Here is a 22,933-nt window from a genome sequence, read left to right on the forward strand (position 1 = left end):
GGTTTTTTTGTCCTGTGCTGGCTGTGTGTTGAGAGCTGTAGTCAAGTGACCCTTACCTTTGCACAGGACAGACCAGATGGGTAAGGCGAGTCCCAGTAACATGTAGTGCCATCACATTAAAACAAATGACAGCAAAGGGACTGGTCTCAAGGGACAGTTCTTGATGACAATGATCCTATGAAAAGGACGACTCTGTAGATTCTTTATTCTAGACAAGGGAAATGAGATAAAAGAAGACGATGAGGAAGGAGAGCAGGTCCATAGTCTTATCACTAAGAGGGTGATGGAGAAGGAAGCAGGTGTACTGCAGTTAAAATGTGTCCTACATCTTACAGAGCAATGGTTGGAAAACTAATTTAGATTCAGTTTCTTAGGATTATACTAAATGGATGTAATGGGTCGTGAAGAGGGAAAAGCACTGATTACTGCCACGTCCACACATTTCAACTCCGGTGCTTAACACCTTTGGTGGTTCCCTTCCGCATACCTTTGAGCAGGTGAGGCGTGGTAACCCTATGATTCGCATTCCATGGTAGCTTTCACAGAGGACTCAGCAGGAAGTATTTGAATTAGACTTTCCAGTTGCATGGTTGTATATCAGAGATGATTCAGTGGAAGAATGATGGTTTAAAGAATAACCACAGTCATAAGATGGGATTCTTTTGAGATAACAGTGACAAAAGGCAAGAGTGACTGAAATCCATTATAGGCTGGTAGAGAAATATTTATAAATGTAGGAAATTTACTAAAACACTGATGTTTGTGATCATTACCATAGATGGAAATTTTCCTATCTGGATATGTGATCAAAAAAGCTTTTCTAAGGAATGGTGAGAATCTGGGCAAATGCCATTTGAAAAACTTCCACACGTGTAAAATGGGGCTAGAGAAATATTGCTGTGTTTCCATAGGATTTTTGATCAGAAAGCTTCCACTTATTTCTGCATGTATTTAACAAATGAACTATGCTAGTTTGAGGTTCTGGATATACAGCTACATATTAAGGCTGTTAGATCTTTTACATCCTAGTTGAAGCAATAGAAAAATTCCAAAAAAAAAAATAACCAACAAACAAGATAATTTTAGATAGTGATCGAGTGTTACTGTGAAAAAAAATAAAGCCAGTGAGATGATAGAAGTCATCAGATGTGGAGGAAAGGGGTCTCCTTTAGGTTAGGCTGTCAGGTAAGACCTCCCTGTAGAGGGAATAATTTGAGATTACAGTTTTGCTCTCTGCAACTGATCACAAAGACTGTAGCTGGACGTTAAGACTTGCCTTTACCAACGTATTCCTTGGCTTTGTTAAAAAGTCAGCCAGTCAAGAGGTCCTTGGAGAAAAGGCTGGTTCCAGAGCTTGGGCAGGGGAAGTACGAGTCTGCAACACACTGCAGCACCAGAAAGTAGGACAATGCTCAGAGAATGATGAGAACCTAGCAAAAGGCACCAGAATCACCTTGAAGAGGCCACTGCTGGCTAATCTAGGACACTTTGAGCATCAAAATAAATATGGCAGTAGTAGACTGTAACTCAATAAGAGCTCGTGAATCCATATGTGCATACATGCACATATATATACATTTATACACACATAAATAGTGTAGAAGGGGAAACTCTTATAGTAAAAGGCCAACTAATAAATACAGAAGGAACGATGGAGTTAGGAAATCATTAATGGTGCCAAAACTAATGGGTGAAAATTTGACAAGGAACAGGATATTTACATGGTTTCAAAATATCTCCCCACAGATGGCTTATTAATTATAAACATACAATTGTAACTTTACAGTGGAAAAATAAAGCCTAGAGACATCATCTAATCAAGTGATCAAAGTCACATCACTCAAATGGGGACAGACTGGCTGACAGGAAGCGCTGAGGTCATAACGTCGCTTTAGCAGTGTTCCTGCCAAAGCTGCATAAACTGAATCTATAGTCATGAGGAAACAGCAAACAAACCAAAATCGATCAACACTGTAGAAAATAACCGGCCAGTGCTCTTCAAAGATATCAAAATCAAGACAGACTGGAGAACTGTCCTTGATTAAAGGAGATTAATGAGAAATGAAAATCAATGCAATACAAGATCCTGAATTAGATACGAAACTGGAGGTATAAAGAAAAGCTATAAAGGACATTACGGAGACAGTTTAAAAAATGAGTAGACAGACTAAGGATTAGATAATACTAGTGTGTCACTGTTAAGTTTCCTGATTATTAAAAAAAAAATTCTTTGTCCTTAGGAAGTAGCAAAGTGGTTAACGTATAAGGTAGCTTGATGTCTCCACCATACTCTCAATGGTTCAAAAAATGTACATACACACAGAATGGTAAAGTCAATAGAACATGTGCTAACCAAACACACATTCAAGCCACATAGCTAGTGCCACCATCAGTGCAGGTCAGGCCCATCTCATATGAGACCTATTATCAAATGTCTTACAGTGCAGCCTGTTTGCTAGTTCTGTGACCTCTTCGGGCACTTACGTAATATAACACACTTTCAGAAATGAATATGCTGGTCAAGTTTATTTACATTACATTCTCTCATGTCAATCACACTGAAGTCCTGGAAATCTGTATTTACATATGGAATCCGATACATTCCTGGATTTACATACAGAATCCAACACATTCCTGGGAGAATTTTTTTTTTTTTAACAAACACAAAAATCAAAATATGATGAATATGCTATCTGGGTAGCTTAATGAACATCTTTCTTTTCCGGAGTCTCATCTGGGATTTCAGAGTGAACTGTATCCAGGGGCTGCCAGTGGCAATTCATGAGAGAGTCGTAGAATTCTTCACTTTCCTCCATAAATTCTTTGTTTAACTCCTCAATATTCAAATGGAGATTCGGATCTGCAATAATACCAATAATACATATAAAAAAAATAGAGTTTTACAGGAAACATTTTAGAAATAGCTTAAAATTAAAGTTTTAAAAAATATTAGCAGGAAATGTTACAGATATTGAAGGCTAAAATTTTTAAATTGTGTGTTTACTTTTAACCAGACTCGAAAATAGAAATTGCAGCTATTAAAGAACTAGTACTACCAGACTCAAAGAGCATATAGATGGTGGAAGAGATGGAGAAAACATACGGAATTGAGAGAGAATTTGGAGATGAATGGACAGTATTTGGAAATGCCTTCAATTTGGAGCAAAAGGCAAAGGAAGGGTCAAGGATGAGTCCTGAGTTTCTGGCATGAGCACATGGGTGGATATGGTACCAAAGAGTAAGCCAGAACCAAATCCCTGTGACACAGCTTTGAAAAAATAAATATGATGCTCTATCTATTTAGCTAACAGTTTGATGTAAGTGAATAAACCGTTCATGGCAATTAATTCAGAAACAGAACACTGGAATTTTCCAGTAGGATCTCTCAGGTTCTAGCCAGAGTGAATGAGGAACCTGGAAAAGGGGTTTGTTTTGTTTTCAACTAGTGCGACACAGAGTTTCTGTTACCTTCTAGCGAATCTTCATCTGGGTTTTCAGCCAGAGCTGTGGTTCCCTACAATGAAAATCAGTATTTTAAGAAAAAAGAATTTTACAGAAATGGTTACTATCGACACACTTTCTTGGAAGCTCTCAAAAATAATATCTATGACCCTAAACTCCCTTTTGATCAATTCGATTTTGAATCTTGATGAAAGAATCTTCAAATGATATGAGACTCATTTAATGGGTGAACTGAGTCAACAGAAGGAAAGTCACAAAGGAGGAGCATCAGACAGCGCCTTCGGCCTCTCTGAAGTTTCGGGGAACTAACTAGCATCCTGGGCCTGTGCAACAGGGACCCTGCATCAGACTAGGGACCCAACTCTCTACCTCGAGCTCTGCCCTTCCTTCCAGATGACAGTCTGCAAAGTCTCCATCAACACATTCCCTCATGGCCTTCTAATCACATCCCCAACCCCACAGCTCAGCTAAGGACCAGGACAGTAGGTGCCTAAGGAAAGGCTGAGGCCACAGAAAAGCAAACCCATCAGTTAACTTCTTAATGTTAAGTTCTAGAAGCACTCCCCAGATACATCTCAGTTAGTTTATCAAGGCTCTGTGGGGTCTCCTGGGACTGTGTAAGTTTTTACAACTCCTCTCTATGGGCACCTGCTGGGATCTGTCTTTGTCAAGGATGCACAGCTGCTCCCAGGAACCACCCCATCCAGGAAGGGCCAAGTTAGCTCCTGGCACCAATGAACTTAATTAAGCCTCCCTTGCTAATAAGAGCACCATAATATCGAAAGCCCAGGATCCACTCTCTCTTCTTTTCAGTGTATCTGAAAGGATGACTCCCTTTCATACCAAAATAAATCCTAGTTGGGAAAGTTAATGACATGGTTGTCATAAATTCAATCATATCATTGGTGCGTTTTTTCTATTTAGAAATGGCTAAGACAGCCAGAATATGCGCTTAAATGAGGCCTTTCTTATACTACAGTGTCCAAGAAATCCCACATTTCCTCCTTTTCAGTGTGTGCTCTGGTAAATGTGGGCCCTCCATGACCAGTGCGCAGGGAGTAGAAGTGATCTGGAGACAGAGATTTCTCTCTGGTCTGAGGTTCAACCGAGCAAGTGTTCTGGTCTTTCAACCACCTATAAATCATTCTCCTCTGCTAGACATAGTGTGGGAACATTGTGCTGATGGACCCCAAAGACCTGAGGATTATTTTGAAGACATCCACTTTCAGGAATTTTAAGCAAGACTCAGTGTCAAAACGGAGATGGCTCCCGGGGGCTAACTCCTCAACTTGGGGAGATAAGGACTGTGGACACAGGAATCCTGCAGAGGGGGAAATGGGCAGTAAAGTGATGGCATCTCGTAGAGGACACACTCTATCAGGGACGACGTTAGGGAAGGCTTGTGAGGGAAAAACACCCCCCTCCCCCACCCCGGGACCTTACCATCTTGAATTTTGCTGACCAGCTTCATAACTGGGAATTCCCACCAGGATAGCAGGCAGGTGGCTCAAGTTTGGTAACCATAGCCACCAAGGAAAATATATTTCTAATTCTTGAAAGAAAACTGCATGTTATAGTAATCATTTACTAGGAAGTGAGATTAAAAAAAAAAACAGTACATGCCAACAAATATGGGGAGAAGGAAGAGGAAGGAGGGGCAGGGCGAGGAAAAAAAAGGATGTTCACTTCTTTTTAATTTTTGTTTCTTCTTTTGTTTCTTATTGTCTTTTTATAATTTCTCTGTAGGTTGTTTTCTTAGTTTTCTCATGACTGGAGGGAAATCAAGAAGTACGTTCATTTCTGAAGTTGACAATATACTCAAACCTATACTTCCCTGTTTAAAGATAGAAAGGTAATCACAAGACGGCAGGTAGACCATCTCCCAAAAGAGCACAGAAAGAGGTGAAAGAAAATAAATGTGACAAAACCTCAGGCAATACAGCAAAAGATTTTTTTCAGTGATGCAATAGCAAATATCTGCTAAAAGGCTAAAACCCAAATTGGGTTGAAAAAGAAAAAGAAAAGCCAAGATATTTAACAAGATATTTTATATAAGAGGCACACCTAAAACAGACTTGAAGAATTGGAAATGAAAGTCTGAGCGGAAAAAAAAAAAAAACACACCAAGTTAAGGCAAGTTTTAAAAACAGGGCTTAAGTATTAACCCAACTCTGGTGTCAAAGCCAAGGCCATCACACAGAGTGTTACTGGTAGGAAACAATTTGGGGAGAAAAATTTGTAACACTCTGACTGCAAAGTGCTAATTTCCCTAATATGTAAATATCTCACACAGTCACCAAAAAGGGAGGGGCACAGCCCAACAGAGAAAAGGCAGACAAAGGACATCAAGGAAGCCACAGAGCACAGATACTAACAAGCATTTGAAAGGTATTTGCCCCCAGGAAAAAGCAAATGCCTTCCTCACCTGTCAGTCCTGCTCATCACACACAGAAAAACACGGAGGAGCAAGCCATGTCGTTAATGGAAAGTGTAAACTCAGGCTTTTTGGAGACAAGTTTACCGTTTAGAGTTTTAAATGTTATATTCTTTACCCCAGATCTTACACTTGAGACATTTTTTACTTAGCCCCAAACCACTTGAATCTTGAAAATAGTAAAAGGCAGTTTGTTAAAGCACTGGATACATTTGAAATGTCAGCGGATAAGTGATGAGCTAAAATCACAGCGCATTCAAATGGGCGGCTTTTAAGGGAATCCCTCCTGGTGCAGCTTGTAAGCAGGAGCGGCAAGGAGGAAGCCAGCAGGCATATGCTTCACAGTCCGTTCTTGCCCAAGGCGCCCCCAACTCCCCAAACAGAAGTAAAGTCCAATCACACTGACTCAGTGAGAGTACGAGAGAAAAATCTGGAGGATGCGAATCCACTTGAACAACGCTTTCTTCTGAGTGGGGAGGGAAGAGGGGAGAGGGAGGAGCAGGGGAGACTTTCCCTTAATCCAATACATCTTTCAAAGCGATCCGTTACTTCAGCAATCAAAAAGGAAGATTTTTTTTAATGCCTTTTTCAAGCATGTTAATGTTCACTGCTGTAGCAAAACAAAACAAAACAAAAACTACCTCTTGTCCTATTTCAAGTATTTAAGAGTAAAAGCTATTGAATGATGATAATCTTCAATTTAGTAGCACAGACAGCACCAGCCTATGATTTTGTTTTCGGAAAACAGTGAGGACATAAATTGTTTGCAAGTCAACATTTCTCAGGTCGTCAGCTTTTACTCTCTGGGACCAAATGAGGGAGCAGAAACCATGGCTGTGGGAATCTGAATGAGAGGATCTGGAGGCATGAAGATAAGAAAAAGGTGCTTCCACTAAGGGCATGAGAACTACACAGTATTCATGCCAGCAAGGGGTACCTGGAGTAGGAGCAAAGGTTCAGCTGGGTGTCCAGGGGTCTCACGCGCAGAATAAAGGCTGGGTCCATTTCCATCCAGTGCATAACCACAGCTGCAGCCGGAAGGAGAGTAACAGCCGTGCTGCTGCTCGTACCAGTTGCCAAAGGGGTAACCCTGGTAGGGCTGGAAGTCTGGCTTCACTCTATGGACAGAGGGGAGAGGACCGGAAACACACCATCACCCAATCAGGCAGAATCATTCAAACCCCGAGGACTCTCTCTTCTTTCCCAGACCTTACAGGTAAGGACGATTTCTGCTTTCACTGTTTTAAGAACACCTACTTTCAAAGCAATAGTTTGTAAATTGCTGAAGATTGTATACGAAATAGAACAGTATAGGCCTTCATTTTTGTTCAGAGTAGGAAAAATCAGCTCACCTTTGCCAGTACCAATAATAATTATTTTGTGGAGCTAGACCAAAACCTGCAAAACGCTCCTGTCCAGCCATTACCCAGACATAAATCGAGGCCAGGAATCCAGAGTTTTTACTCCCGCATCGCAAATTCCAGCTCCTGGTGTAAACTCTCTCAACCCAACAAATAACTCTGACAGCAGCCCACAGAGATAGCAATTATCTTCAGTGGCAATTCCTGGCAGGTGATTAATTCCATGACTTTCGTGACAGTGTGGGTTAAGGAGTGGGTGGGGCAGGAGTGCACTGGGGTCACCTGTGGGAGCTCCTGCAACAAGTCTGCAAGGAGCTGCCAGTCCCCTCCCCCAATGATCAGGCCTGGGGAAGCCAGCCAGAAGGGCGAGGGTATGGGGGAGAGGGTGACAGAGAGGGAGTGTGCTAATAGGTAAGAAAAGCACTTTTAATCTTTAAAACCTTAAGACAAATATTGCAGTTTGATTCCCTCCTCAACTCAGTTATCTGCAAAGAATAACTATTGGAACTAGCATCGAGTGGACTTCTTTTTTTTTTAACATCCCCTGCAGGTTGAAATCATTATCTCAATCCCCCCCCCACACCCCCTTACCTTAATTTAAGTGCAGGAAAAAATTTTAAAGAAGTATTTCTGTGGTTCAATATATTTTTTTAAAAGCATGATAAAGCAGGGCTTCCTAAACATGAGTGCACATTCAGATTACCCGAGTGTGTTTAAAATGTGGGTTCAGATTCCAGAGATTTGGCATGGAGCCTCACATTCTGCCTTTCTAGCCAGCTCCCATGCACTTTAAGAAGCAAGGCTACACAAAGTGTCAACATTTAAGAAGATAGCTTTTGAGTCTAAACAGGGCCCCTTAGGGTTTGGCCATTTCCCTGTAGCTTGTTAATACCCGTCCCACTGTTACCTCACTATTCCACTATTCAAGTGCTTAATGTATTCTATAGTCACTTGTGATGTGAAAAATAATAATCATGATGAATTCAGATCAGTCATTCACCCAGCATTTACTGAGCACCTACAATACGCAAGGCAGGTGCCTGGCGTTGGTGAGACAGTGGGGCTTATACTCAGCAGATTTCCCTGTGTCTTCAAGGGAGGTGTTGGTCAGCAGCTGTGCACACCTTGCTTCGTGCCACCCAATGTCCAGTTTCCTTTCCTTCCTTAATAACAGAGCCCTGATTTTATTTGCAGGGGGGTGGCCACAGGTCCTGCTAAAAGTCTGCATTTCCTGGTTCCCTCTTTGCAGGTAGATGTGGCCAGGTGGCCAAAGTGTGGCTAATCCGGTGTAAACAGAGTGGTTATAAGAGGATGGAGGAAGGCTCTGTGGGCAGAGGGAGATTGCTCAGCTGGAAGCAGGCCTTTTTGGACCTCCCCTGTCCAGGCCTAGTGCTAAGATTACAGATACGACTGTTGGAGCCAAAATAACTCAGCACCTCTCTCGGCCCATGAGGTGATGTCGAGGAGGAAGTCACGCACCCAAGTACAGGAGCTAAAGGAAGAACAGATCTGGATCCCTGAGGACCACAGACTTCCTGTTCCAGCACTAGACTAAGCTACCTGCCTTCCACTTAAGAAATGTGTCTTGTTTAAGCCACTGTTGTTTTAAGTGATAGGGAGTTAAAAACAATTCTTAGCTACTATAGCAGCTTAGAAATCAAATGCAACATATCAGTTAAGGATTCTTTAGTGAAAACTTTTAATATTGTTATTTTTTGTCTCTTCTTTAAGGACTGATTTTTTTTTTATAAAAAGGTCAGAATTTTGGCTATGAATGGGTGAGAGATGGAGCTGCATTTGGAAAGGAATGTGGGAGGTGAACATTCATGATAAGATGGTAAGGAGGCTGAGGGAGGGAGATGCCACTGTGACACCTTGAACCCACCCAGGACAATGGCCAGGGCTGGGGCACCCAAGACCATAAGCAAGGCTCCAGAGATGAAGATGGACATCCAAGCGTTTTGCAGATGACGGTGAGAAGGAAGAGGTCACAAATATTGCTTTGCCCTCTAACAGCCACAAATGCAAACTTCTCAGGGTTCACCTGGATCAGTCCCATGAAGCAGGTGCAGTGAATTTCTACCAGGCCAGTGTCCAGGGGAAGTAGCCCACTCTCTCTGTTTCCCTGAGCTCTGCCTGCAGAGGAGACTGAAGTCCTCTGGGAATAGAGCACCTGCAAGCTCTGTAGTCTCCAAATTTAACAGCCTTGCTACCTGTCACACTGTGGAATATTAGACTCACATGATATTGCTAACAGGGCCAGTTTATCTCCACTCTATCCTGCTTTCAGCCACCTAGCACCGCCCTCCCTCCCCAAAAAACAAAAACTGGCTCTTTTTTCTTTAGCAAACCAAAGCCAGGCACTCAATAAATATTTGTTGAATGAATGAATAAATCACTGCATGAATCAAGCGTAAAAAGCTTTTCTATCAATAATTTAAAGGCAACACTGAATATCCTGTTGTTCTCTGGTGTTAATGAACCCTGAACAGTGGGCTGTTTCTTGGCAACTGCAGTTTTCACAAGCATGAGACTGAATGAATGGCTTTTTACATCCTGTGTTTGGAGAGAGAACAGGAGGTTCTGCAGGAAGTGTGCTCCGTTTGAATCCAGCTGAGCAGGTAGAGAATATTGTGTTGTGTGTTTTTCTTTAGACAATGAAAAAGCACTTCTCTTCTTGGTTCAAGAGGAGGTTTGAGCCCAAGGACACGTAAAAAGCCACACCGCGGCGTCTGTCGCTACTTGGCTATGTGGTTTTGAAAGAGTTCCTTTTCTGGACCTACTTCAGCACTGATAACCGCAGACCGGATGAGTGTATTTTAGACTTTGAGGTACCAATATTTTTTGAAAAAGTAATGAAACTGTATCAGTGCTTTCCTTCATAAAGGTACATGCACAATTTTGCATACGATTTCAGGGATTCACAGCCCCAAAAGCTTATCCATGAACTCCCCCAGATTCGGAACACCTGGACTAGATGCTGTAAGGTCTTCTGAGCTCTCTGATTGACTCTACTGATTTGTCACATAAAGAAACAAAAAGTAGACCGCTCTAAGTTATGTTTATGTTGCTTACACTATGGTTTTCATTTTTGAACCAACTGTATTCTAAAAGATTCCTGGCTGGAGCAAAAGACTTTTTTAAGCCACAAGGTTTTCTCTAAAATGTGACAGATGTTTAAGCAGGTAAATGTGTGACAATCTGGTAATAGATGCTGAGTATGGTAATTATCCTGATAGAGTGACATATTAAAATTAATTTCAAATCAGTGTTATTTCTTCTCAAACAGCAGTTGAGATTTCCCTGGGGTAATGAGGCAGGGCCCCAGGGGGATTTCAGAAGCACCAGAACTACATAAAGCATGTGATTTTGAAACAGGTTTACTCAAAGGTTTTTTTTTTTTTTTTTCTTGTTGGATGAGAGAATATTACTTCCCATTAAAATAAAGCTATGTCATGGAATAAAGTGTAAAAAGTCACATATTTAAAGATAAGATATAAGACTTCAAAGAAATGTCCAGCTTACTTATTCTCTGTCCCAAGCCCAGGGGAAACCCTCTCCAGCAATTCAGTCCTCTGACGTCAGGAAAATAAATAGAATAACTTGTAACTTTGTGTACCATAGTAAAGATAACCAGCACAACGTGAAGGAATTACAGGTATGCCTCATTTTATTGCACTTCCCTTTACTGTGCTTTACAGACACTGCATCTCTTCTCATTGAAGTATAGTTGACTTACAATGTTGTTAGTTTCAGATGTACAGCAAAGTGATTCAGTTACACATATATATGTATACATTCTTTTTAAGATTCTTTTCCATTATGGGTTATTACAAGATATTAAATATAGTTCTCTGTGCTATACAGTAGAAACTTGTTTATCTATTCCGTATATAGTAGTGTATATGTTAATCCCAAACTCCTAATTTATCCCTCCCCTCCCTTTGCCCTTTGGTAACCATACTTTGTTTTCTATGTCTGTGAGTCTATTTCTGGTTTGTAAATAAGTTCGTTTGTATCATGTTTTTTTAGATTCCACATATAATTGATATCATATGATGTCTTTCTCTGACTTACTTTACTTAGTCTGATCATCTCCAGGTCCATCCATGTTGCTGCAAATGGCATTATTTCATTCTTTTTAACAGCTGAGTAGTATTCCATTGTATGTATATATGTGTGTGTATATATAGTGTGTGTGTGTATGTATGTATATATATATATATATATATATATATACACACACATGTACACACACACTATTTCTTTATCCAGTCATCTGTTGATGGACATTAGGTTGCTTTCATGTTTTGGCTATTGTAAATAGCGCTGCTGTGAACATTGGGGTGCATGTATCTTTTTGAATTAGAGTTTTCTCTGGATATATTCCCGTAGCTATTTTTACAGATACTGCATTTTTCACAAACTGAAGGTTTGTGGCAACCCTGCACAGAGCAGTTCTATTGGCACCATTTTTCCAACACCATTTGATCCTTTTGTCTCTCTCACATTTTGGTGATTCTTGCAATATTTCAAACTTGTTTATTATTATTCTATTTGTTATGGTGATCAGTGATCTTTGATGTTACCACTAGGACTGGCTGAAGCCTCAGATGATGGTTAGCATTTTTTATCAATAAAGTATTTTTTAAATTAAGATATGTACATTGGGGATTTTGGAGGGGGACATAATGCTATCGCACACTTAACAGACTACAGTATGGCGTAAACATAACTTTTATATGCACTGGGAAACCAAAAAATTCGTGTGACTTTATTACAGTGGTCTGGAACCAAACCTGCAATATCTTGGGTGTGTGCTACAGTATGCTATATTGTGAAACAGCTAACACAGTTTCCAAGAAACTGACAATGAGTTGGACTTCAGCATTTCAGTGCCTGAGGAAGGCTTACACATGGAATCACCAAAGTGTGCAGAAGGCATGGCCTCCCTTGCACTGCAGTGACAATCAAAGCAACCAAAATGAAAGCATTTCTACAAGATCCAAACCAGCATCAATTAAAACAAACCTGCATTATGAACCTATAGAGGATTCAGAACACCAGTGAACAAATGTCTTCAGAGACAAAAAGGTCTAGGCACCACAGTGAGACAGGAGGGGAGGGGGCAGGGCACAACCATTAAAAGGATGACACCGCAATTATTACCAAAATGGTGGAAGATTCAACTCCAACAGAACTTGAGCTTCAATATATGCTTATTGAAATATAATAGCATGCTAAATGGTACTCGAACAGGTGCCATGACAGTTTCAAGACTAACCATAAACGGTCAAAAAGTGGATGATGGCCCAATTCCTGGGAATCCCAGCCTTTTCCCCAAAGTAGTTGGAATAATCCTCTCACTTGTTGGCATGTGAAGTTACCAATCCCATAAAAACTAATAACCCCCACACCTCAGATCCGATCTCATTTTTCCTAGCTGACCCCATGCACTGAGGCCACTGCTCTCCCTTCTGAGAAAGATGGTCTGCATTCCGCCCAAAGAATGTGTATCTCCTAGGTCTTAGCCTTTCTCTTTCCTTTTGAGACCACCCGCACTGCCTATGGAGTGTGTGCCTACTTTTACTTTAACCAACTCCTCCACCCCTGTGCCTCTTGGCCTCTCTGGCCTTCTGAGATGCCTGCACTGCCTATGGAGTGTGCATCTCTCTGAATAAACCTTTCACTCAATGATGACTTACTCTTTTTTGTTTCCTGCATGAAGCCAAGGACCCTCACTTGGCAGGGTGCATCCCAGAGACTCACCTGGGACCTGGGAGGTGGCTATCCTCTTGCGCCCCATTTTCCTGCATCAACAGGATTGTATTACAACCCCAATGTGGGGGTTGAAGGGTCAACAGCAACTGTATGCTTCAACTTCTATCCATCACATCCACCTGCTAGGTCATTTATATGAGAACAATTTTACACTCCAAGATTTACTCTGTTGGAAGCCTGTGTGAAGCTGTGCTTTCTAACACATCTCTAAATCTCCACATCTCAAGAAAATTTTAACTATTAATTAAGATTACTTTCGCTTTTAACATTTAACTTTGCACGGAAGCTGAGGAGGTGGTGAGACGAAATGAACGAGATTTCCTCCTGGAACCTCATCAAGGATGACTGAGCCCTTCTTCCCCAAGTAGTGTCTTTACTCCCCTCAAGTAAAGAGTCCTCCTCCCTCCCCAGGATGTGCTGACCAGTATGTCCCCAGAGTTCGGCAAGCCACAACCAAGCTGGAAGGAAAGGTGTGCAGGACGGTATTATTCGGCCGGGACGGGGACGAGGAAATCGGAGTGCTCTACTAACGGCGAACCCTAAATTCCACCCCTCCTTGCCCTGTTGAAGAAAATGTGAGCAAGAAAGGTTCACGCCACGGTTTCCCACGCAACAAGAAGACCTAACTGCTGCCCTCTGTACTAAAAACCCCCAAACACAGGGCTCCACATCGACCAATTGCACCGCACACCGCCTCCCCGCCTACCGCCCAGACCGGAAGCTCCTCCGTCCCGTCTGTAGACGCCCCGGAAACGAGGGGCTTCCACAGAGGATGTCCCGCCCACTCGCCTCAGAAGGGCCAAGCTCAAGGCTTCCTAGAATATGCCTGCTAGGCCCCAATTTTTTTCTTCCTTGAAATGAGAACTTCATCGTGTGATGTCCTTCCGTTTTCTCCTCTTGGAAATTCCGCGTCATCTTCGAGCCCTGAGCCCCTTCCCACGGGTTCAGGCACTTAAAAGGCAGCCCCGCAGTCTTGACGTCAATTTGAGCGCCGACACATGAAGGACCCTTCTCCCTCCGGCGTCCGCGTTCGTCACTGCCCGCTGCGCCGAGCCCGGCTCGCTGAGGAGGCACGTGCGCTGCTGGATGGAGCTGGTGGCTGGTTGCTACGAGCAGGTCCTGTTTGGGTTCGCTGTGCACCCGGAGCCCAAGGCGAGCGGCGACCCCGAGGTGAGACCTTGCGCGCGGAGGGACCGCCGGGGCTGGGGCAGGCCGACGCCAGGCCTGGTTCCCACACGGCGGAGGTAAACACAGTACCTCAGGTGAACACACTGATCTCTTAGGGATTCACTGATGAATGAAACCCAGGAGACTTAAAATATACGTTAGCCTTTTAAAACATGGAGAAGGCGTTTCATAAGACAACGTGATGTCTATCTTTTGTAGTAAATATTCTGACTACAGTGCACGAAGGAAGCTGGCGTTTCTGCATACAGGCCACTGAGCTGTAGATTATTAATGTAAGGGTCGCTCCTATGAGTTGACAGGTTGAGGTGTTCAGGATTTAATGAAAGAATAGTTACTTCTTTCATTGAGTTCCTGTCCTGGGATTTTACAAAATATTGGAGCTGGATCTGGATAAATCCCTCATTGATGAAGTGACACTATTTCATTATTGGACCCCTGTGATGGGGCCACTGCTTGCAGTGAAGGTGCAAAGAAGCCAAAGGTGTGGATCCCGCACTGGAGAGCTTCCCAACATGAGGAGAAAATGAGGGAGGCAAATACATGGAGAAAAACTACAGCAAAATATAGATACTTTACTAGGTGTATGAATTAAAAGATTAAGTAAATTGACAGTAGTCAAACAGGTAGTTAGGACATAGCAAGAACTAGAAATAAGATTTCCCAACTTTTAGACCAGTACTGTTTTTTTCCCTAAGCAATCCTAGGTATTTCCTATAAACCTATTTCATTGAGTATGTCTTTACGAAGAAGTTGAGCTGTCAGTCATGAATTAACCAGAAAATTAGAAGTACATGTCTTGACCAATTGGTTTTATTTATTTTGTTTTTTACTCTGGTTATTAATCTGCCTTTGGCTGAAAGGTAATGTTACCGAACACAAGTCCATGTGCCTGACACAGTGAGGCCAAAAAATACCAAAACGTTGGAGTTTGGAGCAGAAAAAACTTTATTACTGGGCCAAGCCAGGAGAATGGGTGGCTCATGCCCCAAAAAACCCCCCAAGCTCCCGGAGGGGTTTCAGCTGAGCATTTTTAAAGGCCATCTGAGGGAGGGGCGTCCCAGGCTCTGTGATCAGTTGTGTACAATTCTCTGGTTGAAGGTGATCAATCTTTAGGTGCCAAAAAGTCTGGGGCTAAGTGCTCCTGGTCGTTGAATAGTTAATTTCTTCCATTTGGTGGTTTTTAGCATCTGAAAAACTCCAGAAATATGCGTGAGATACTGTTATCTGGGTACTTCAGAGAGGAGCTACAAGCAGAGGATATAGGAGAGGGGTCTGTCTGGGGAAGGCCCCACTGGGTCCTGCTCCATTATGTGGCACGCTGAATACTTAAAGGTGATGCTGCTGATTGCACTCTTTGTAATAATGTTACTTTCCACATCCAGACACATAGGATCCCTCACAGCAACCCTCCAAGGCAGATACAGTTATCCTCATTTTACGGATGGGGAACAGGAAGTTTACTAGGTTAAGTGACTTGCGCAAGGCAACAGAGCTAATAACTGGCAGACCTGGGACCCAAATCCTCAGTTGTCCATGACACTTGAAGCTCTTGACTGTTACCTGGTACTGCTTCTAAACATTGTCAGGCAATAATAGCCCATATAACCAACATTCCTTCTGTGACACACTAAAGCAGAGATTAATCCTTGATTTATGGCCATAGCAGCTCCTCAGGAGTGTTGCGCCTTTGCTCAGAAGAGGTCCCCTCAATCCTTATTGACGGAAGGACTGCCTGTTGCTGTCATTTTACTCAAAATCACGTGTCAGCAAGAGTGGTGCTCTGAGACCTCATCCTTGGTCATTCTCTAGGGTTTATGTAGGTACTAATGCAGACCCACTTTCATCCTGTTTATTTTTTGTAAGCCTTGTCATTATACTTATCGCTGTGTGACATCATGTTTGTCTTGTCTTTCTCTCCCCCAGGAATGGCAGCTCCTTTAGAATAAGGACTTTTGTTCCTTTCATTCACTGCTCTATATCAGCTGCCTAAAATGATGCCAAACACATAGTAGTCATTAAGTATTTGAGTGAATAAATTCAAATCAAAATTTGACCATTTCAGTGAACAAATGGTATGGAAGTCTCACATATAAGTAAATATATTAAGGAGTTAAGGGCTTAGATGGGACCTTAAAGTCCCTGAGTCCCATTTTCCTAATGTTTTTGGAGTCGTGATACTCAGCGTTGCCTTCCCATCTCCTGGCTTTAGCTTCCTTTTTCAATTCTCAGATGGTCTGTTCATGTGAATCTACCTATCATTGCATAACTTTTTCTCCGTTTGTGGGAACCGTTGGTAGTTTTCATGGGTCGTGAAACCACTTATCTCTTTCTGGAGAATTATGACATGATGGTGCCTGGCACTGAGTGTTCGTTTTACTCTTCAGCAGAAATGGACTCCTGTGGCCGACTTCACTCACCACGCCCACACTGCCTCCTTGTCAGCCGTGGCTGTAAATAGCCGTTTTGTAGTCACTGGGAGCAAAGATGAAACAATTCACATTTATGACATGAAGAAGAAAATAGACCACGGGGCTCTAGTGCATCACAATGGTAAGGAAATTGTCTCCTTTAAGGTAATAATGTTGAGGTATGGTATTGTGACTTTACAGTTTGACTTCAGTTGAACAATTTATTGGGTCTGTTATGTAACAGATTCTATGCCAAGACATACACAAATGAAAAACATGTGGTTCTTTGTCCTGAAGTCATCCACAGTCTGTCTTGGTAGACCAGGGAGGCACTTAGTCTAGAGGGGGAGGAGGAGGTGGTACATCCTGGTTTGTTTCCCAGATTAACTCATTAGTTTTGTTTGACTTCTGCTCAAACAAGCCTCGCCAGCCATCTCAGTTTATGATTATGGGGATGTAAAGCGAGAAAGAAAGGTAATTCGTTCAAATCTATATCTACAGCTAGGGAAACTCTGCTGAAAATATTTGTATAGACTTGAAACTTGTGTCCTTATATGAAAAAAATTAATTTCTTCACAGAAGACTTAAAGGAATATTTCAGTAATTATTAAGACATTGGCTGTTTTACTTCCTGCAGCATAGCCTTCAAATGAGAAATGGAGTTTGCACTCAAAGATGAATGTATGAGTTTTGCCTCTCTTGGTTCTTCCACAGGCACAATAACTTGCTTGAAATTCTATGGCAACAGGCACTTAATCAGCGGGGCAGAGGATGGACTCATTTGTGTCTGGGATGCAAAGAAGTGGGAGTGTCTGAAGTCCATCAAAGCTCACAAGTGAGTCCAGCCTTCCCCACTGGTGGTTGCCAGGTGCCAGTGGAGTTGAGGGCTAACTGTCGGTTTCCTTTTAGAGGACATGTGACCTCCCTTTCCATTCACCCATCTGGCAAGTTGGCCCTGTCTGTGGGAACAGATAAGACATTGAGGTAAGTTATTAAGGCCCAAGAGCACCTTCATCAACTTGTGGTCTCTGTTTTCCAAATACAGCAAGAACCCACCACTGGGGTGTCTTTTACCACAGAAACTAGGTACCATTTCTGTATCACCTCACATTGTCAGCATTTGAAGAGATTTTGACACAAGGGAAAGGTTGAAAGCTAGTGAACCTTTTCATAATGGAAAGAAAAAGAATGACAAGCTCTAACCTCAGACACGCACATTACATTGCAGCCGTAAGCCTTGATGTAGAGTGTGGTCCTAAAAAAAGTATTTTAGGAGTGAAACCTTTTGAAAACATAATGGATTCAGCTTAGGAAAGGGCTGTGGGAACAGAGGGACTTTTACCCTTGCTTGATAGTAAGGATTTCTGGTGTTGCCGTAAGAAAGTAGGCAGTTCTTCTAAATGGCCAAGTAGTACATTTTCACAAGTCTTCGTTAAGCTCACCGCTACACCTAGTCAGTGATTGTGCCGTAAATGAGCTTCCTGTTTTGCAGAACATGGAATCTTGTGGAAGGAAGATCAGCGTTCATAAAAAACATAAAACAAAGTGAGTGTTTTTGTTTGGAATGTTCTTGATAACCTCATGGAATGTTAGTGTTTACACACGTGTTCTTGTGCGCATGCATGTGTCTGTTTATTCCCTGCACAGTGGTGGTGCCCCTCGGAGAGCAAATACTTTCTTTTCCTTCTTTAAATTAGGATCCCCATATGACCTTAATGATTCTTTGAACTAGTTCATTGTCTAAAATTTAACTCACAAAATACCATGAGTTTGTTGTGGAGATTAAATGGGATAATGGCTGTGAAATGCACAGTGTAAATATTTGCTATTTTTATTATTACCCTGATCAATTTATTTTTTATTTATGAAATACAGCAGCTTTGTTCTTCTGACTTACAGATGCTCACATAGTAGAGTGGTCCCCAAGAGGAGAGAGATACGTAGTTGTCATACTGAACAAAATAGACGTCTATCAGCTTGACACTGCATCTGTTAGTGGCACCATCACAAATGGAAAGAGAATATCTTCTGTCACGTTCCTTTCAGTAAGTGATCAGAAATCAGCGAGGGGAGTTAGTGTGTGTGGTGACGGCTGGGATTGTAGATGACATTCTGGGTCTTACTCTTTTTCCTTCCCAGGAGTCTGTCCTTGCCGTGGCTGGAGATGAAGAAGTTGTAAGGGTTTTTGACTGTGATTCACTAGTGTGCCTCTCTGAATTTAAAGCTCATGAAAACAGGTACTTTTTTCTCACTAATCTCTGTGTGTGTGGGTAGAGTCTCAGTAAGTGTTATAAATAGCTTCATAAAGTGGAGTGTGTGTTTTTTATGAACAGTTGCAGAGAGAGTCAGACACATCTACATAGATAAGACTTCTGGAGCCTCAAAAGATAGTGGAAATGATGTCATCTTGGCCTGAGTAGTGCCAAAGTGGTGAAGTTGTCATCAGGACTAGTCACTTGCACAAGAGATTTAATTTTCCAACAGTTTCATTAGACCTGAGGCTTCAAATCAACCCTGTTTGAACAGGGGACAGGTGAACATCATGAGCTCTGCCCCCACCCTTCCTGTCCTTCCACTTTTCCCTTCTTGTCCACTTCAGCCCCTTTTTGCACTACCTGTTTTTCCTGCTGGGGAAATAAATGACACTTGGCCCTGTCTGGGGCCAGTCTCTGTTAACCTGTTACTGCTCACTGCATCTCTGTGGGTAGACATGAGTCTCAGAGTAAACGATTAAGTCACTTGACAGAGATGACCCACCTCTTAGGTGTCGGAGCTGGGAGCCAGCCCGCTTCTGTCTGACTCTGCCCCTGCTTCTTCCTCTGTAATTCTGAAAAAGGTGATCATGTACACTTATACCTTAATGTGTTTTGTTTGCATGTTCTTTTATGTTTCAAGTAACTCGTAGTTTTTATTTTCTAAATAATAGTTAAGCTTTTAAGAAATCTCTTTGTAAATACTCAGAATATTGCAATCAGTATACAGGCCCTGGTTTTCCTCTGTATTGGGAAGTGAGCATAGAGTATGGCCTTCTTCAAGGCTATATAGCACTTGTGATATTTGACCATTCATTCATTCATTCATTCACTTAACAAGTGTTCACTGAGCATTCTTTAGGAGATGCTGCACTAGGTATTCAGTGATGAACCTGAGAGACAAGAGCTTGTACTCTCCTGGCTCTTATATTGCAGTGGGGCAACAGACATAAGATAAGTAAGCAGATAATTATAACAGGAAGGAAATAGGTATTATGATATAAGAATAACGGGTAACTTACTTAGATAGGGTGATTGGGGAAGGAGGAGTGAGACCTTAGGGATAAATGAGCCATTTCTACAGAGAGGAGAGAACTGTAGGCACAGTGGCCCTGGGGGAGGAAAGAGCTTGGTGTGTTTTAAGCAGCTCCTAGCTTTGTAGAATTTTAAACCTGGAGTAACATGATTTGATTCACATTTTAAAAAATTGTTGGGGGACAAAAATGGAAGCGGAGAGGCTAATTAGTCTGCTCCGTAATCCAGAAGAAAAATGACAGTAGCTTAGATCAGACTGGAGGTGGGAGAAATGGATGCAAAGGAGGCCCTGGGTCATCCCTGTTGTCTTTTCTCTCTGTGCTGACTTTGTAGTTTCTTGAGGCAAGGGGCTTTAAGTATCTTTGTTTCCTCTGTGATAACCTGATTATTTATAGTTATCCATCGTCATCTTTGGAACTTTTTCTTAACGTATGGTTGTCAGGTAATTTTACCTTGGAATTTAGACCCTGAAGTGACTTACCTACTCATGGGACTGGAAGGCATGTGGTATTTTAGGCATCACTTGTTGAGCAGTTTGGAAACACTGAAGTATTGAAAAATCCAAGAGACTGTGTACATAGTGTTTCTGGCAGTATCATACCATCTGGAAGAAAGGATCTTTTACGGTGTTACTATTTCTGTTCTAGGGTAAAAGACCTATTCAGTTTTGAGACTCCAGAGCATCATGTTATTGTTACAGCATCGAGTGATGGTTTCATCAAAATGTGGAAGCTTCACGAGGATAAGGTCAGTGTCTTAGCACAGTGTAAATACACCGAATGCAGGTCTTACTGTTGGTATCACTGAGTTAAATGAGGTGGAATTCTCCTTGAAGGTCATAAGACATAGATCTTCAAACTTTTAAAATCTCTTCCAGGCATGATTGATATTCGTGGTTTTGAAGTTAGGGTTCCGCAGCCCTGCCTCAGGTTGACAGGACCCAAGAACTCCTGCTCTTTCAATCCGAGAAGCGCTAGTTTCTTCTCTTTTATATATATCAATGTTCTCTGTCAGATTTTGTTGCATAAAAATACTGCCATTACTAGAAAAAAAAATGGAGGAATTTTTGATCAATTGCAGAAGCAACAGTAGTTTTGAACGAAGTAACTGGAAGGTTAAATTCCCTTTGTCGTCTTCCCCATGGAGACTTGGTTGTTTATTCTTCATCCTCTTATAGACACGTTCTGTGAAAGTGCTTTGTTGAGTATCTACTTTGTGCAGGGTTCTTTGTTAAAACCTACAAATGAACAAGATAAAATGGTCCGTTTCCTTATCGGAGTAGTTCTTAGAAGTTGTCCCTTGTGAAGGACAGAATCAAATGAATCATGAATCCAAATAAAGGATTTTTTTCTAAACAGTATATTTTGTACTCAGGAAAGTACAGTGTAAGTTTTAAGTTAAGGTAACTTGCTTATGGAAAAATGAAAGTAACGATTTAAAATTCTCCTGTGTTAGTTGTTATAGTTGTTACCAGTTTTCTTTCTTATGTTTTAGAAGGTCTCCCCATGTTTACTCTGTGAAGTAAACACTAATGCCAGGTTGACTTGTCTTGGAGTGTGGCTAGACAGAGCGACAGACACGAGAGAAAGCCCGCCTCCAGATGCAGAGACTCCTCCTGGTAAATGAAATTGATCGTTTAAAAAAACTAAATAATCTGTTATCTCTTGAATTGTTGAAGTGGAGGAGAACCAGATTAACTTCACTTTGTCGTCAGTTTGTGCTACTTCAAAGGGAAAAATAGTCTTTAAATGCACTGTCTCTTGTGTTTTAGTAAGTAAAGAAGAACCGTCCAAAAGCAACAAAAAGGAATCTGGTGACGAGGTGCAGGAGGGAGAGCGGCAGTCAAAACCTGGCACGAAGAAATGTGGTTCAACTGGTGATGGTGACAAGCCAGCAAAAGGAAACAGCCTGGTGTCAGCCAAGAAGAGGAAAACGGTAGAAATGTTGGGAAAAAAAGGAAACAGCCTGGTGACAGCCAAGAAAAGGAAAATGGTAGAAATGTTGGAAAAAAAGAAGAGAAAAAAGAAGAAAATGTGAACAATGCAAAGAAAAAAGGAGAAAATATGGACAGTGCAGTGAATCCCAGACTTCTCCTTAGAGAAGAATTTTTCAAAATGTACTTCTTTTTTTCCTAAGTAAAGGCTAAGTAATTTCTTCTTTTGAAGAAATATATACAGCTTAAAAATCACTTTCAGGTTTTTTTTAAACAGTGGTAAAACTTTTTGATAGGCTGTATGTTACTATATTATTACGGTGATATATAGTATGTTAATATGTAGTATATAATTTTTACTGTTGTGTAAAGCAAAGGTCTTTCTCAAAATATTACAGCTTAATATAATACAAAATCTTGAACACATTTCTTTACCAGAAGTGGATAAGCACTCTGGGAAAAACTAGCAGGTCAGGCCTACAGATAGTCAGACATATTCAGAAGATTTTATGAGACCAATTTCTTGCCTCTTCTCATGTCTAGAAAAGCAGTAAAATCATTAATGGAGACACCTACTCCTCATGAGTAGGAGCAGCCTTCTGCCAAAATGCTTGTGCGCACTGTGCTCCTTCACCAAGACCACATATATCTTGGAGCACTTCCTCAGAGCTGTCTGAAAGGCTATCCTGGGCTGCCCCATTTTGCCCCAAGTGAAACTACCTCACAACTCTCACGTTGTGCATTTTTTTCCCCTAGTCAATAATGTGCTGCAATTTGCTTTTTCACTCAAAGATTCTATTTATTAGATCTATTCTTGTTGATATTTGTAGGGGATGAAAAAGGGAAGTCAAGGATGACACCCATCTTGTGGTGGTATAGCAACTGAGTGAATGATTGTGTGGGAAACAGATCTGGAGTGGGAGTGGAGATGATGTGTGGGCAGAGGGCACCACAGAGGTAGATGGAGATTTAATCCCCCCCCCCCGTCCCCTCTAAGATGCTTTTCTAGTAGCCTCACTCCCTAAAACAAACACAAGAAGAAGCCGCATTGTCTAGTCTGTGGCCACCAAATCGTCTGC

The 22,933-nt window shown here is 41.7% G+C and overlaps 2 protein-coding genes across 4 annotated transcripts; one reads left to right on the forward strand and one right to left on the reverse strand.

Moving 5' to 3' along the window:
* Positions 1-2,507: 2,507 nt before the first annotated feature.
* C19H6orf52 (chromosome 19 C6orf52 homolog) lies at positions 2,508-13,718 on the reverse strand. The gene is made up of 4 exons (XM_064476183.1): positions 13,027-13,718; positions 6,834-7,014; positions 3,469-3,514; positions 2,508-2,860 (listed from the first exon to the last, which is right to left on the reverse strand). The coding sequence occupies exons 1-4, from the start codon at positions 13,071-13,073 to the stop codon at positions 2,703-2,705; spliced, it is 432 nt and encodes a 143-aa protein (XP_064332253.1). The 5' UTR covers positions 13,074-13,718; the 3' UTR covers positions 2,508-2,702.
* Positions 13,719-13,811: 93 nt separating this feature from the next.
* On the forward strand, positions 13,812-22,109 carry PAK1IP1 (PAK1 interacting protein 1). 3 transcript variants are annotated; one of them, XM_010994717.3, is made up of 10 exons: positions 13,812-14,208; positions 16,611-16,776; positions 17,349-17,469; positions 17,544-17,618; positions 18,127-18,179; positions 18,534-18,679; positions 18,774-18,871; positions 20,569-20,668; positions 21,416-21,539; positions 21,693-22,109. In XM_010994717.3, exons 1-10 carry the CDS (start codon positions 14,125-14,127, stop codon positions 21,956-21,958), a joined length of 1,233 nt encoding a protein of 410 aa, XP_010993019.1. In that variant the 5' UTR covers positions 13,812-14,124; the 3' UTR covers positions 21,959-22,109. The 3 variants fall into 3 exon arrangements, with proteins under 3 accessions (XP_010993019.1, XP_010993154.1, XP_010993086.1); XM_010994852.3 differs by having other exon boundaries at positions 13,864-14,208; positions 21,419-21,539; XM_010994784.3 differs by having other exon boundaries at positions 13,870-14,208; positions 16,614-16,776.
* Positions 22,110-22,933: the final 824 nt, after the last annotated feature.

The sequence above is a fragment of the Camelus dromedarius genome, chromosome 19 (assembly GCF_036321535.1).
Source record: "Camelus dromedarius isolate mCamDro1 chromosome 19, mCamDro1.pat, whole genome shotgun sequence".
Classification (NCBI taxonomy): Eukaryota; Metazoa; Chordata; class Mammalia; order Artiodactyla; family Camelidae; genus Camelus; species Camelus dromedarius.

What these genes read in the sequence shown, in the direction of transcription:
- PAK1IP1 (XM_010994717.3), top strand. Translation starts at nt 14,125, where the DNA reads ATGGAGCTGGTGGCTGGTTGCTACGAGCAGGTCCTGTTTGGGTTCGCT. An exon ending in AGGCGAGCGGCGACCCCGAG is followed by an intron (nt 14,209 to 16,610) that starts GTGAGACCTTGC and finishes TTTACTCTTCAG; the next exon opens with CAGAAATGGACTCCTGTGGC. An exon ending in TTTAAAGCTCATGAAAACAG is followed by an intron (nt 18,872 to 20,568) that starts GTACTTTTTTCT and finishes TTTCTGTTCTAG; the next exon opens with GGTAAAAGACCTATTCAGTT.
- C19H6orf52 (XM_064476183.1), bottom strand. Translation starts at nt 13,073, where the DNA reads ATGCAGGAAAATGGGGCGCAAGAGGATAGCCACCTCCCAGGTCCCAG. An exon ending in AACCTTTGCTCCTACTCCAG is followed by an intron (nt 3,515 to 6,833) that starts GTACCCCTTGCT and finishes TTTTCATTGTAG; the next exon opens with GGAACCACAGCTCTGGCTGA. An exon ending in AGATGAAGATTCGCTAGAAG is followed by an intron (nt 2,861 to 3,468) that starts GTAACAGAAACT and finishes GTATTATTGCAG; the next exon opens with ATCCGAATCTCCATTTGAAT.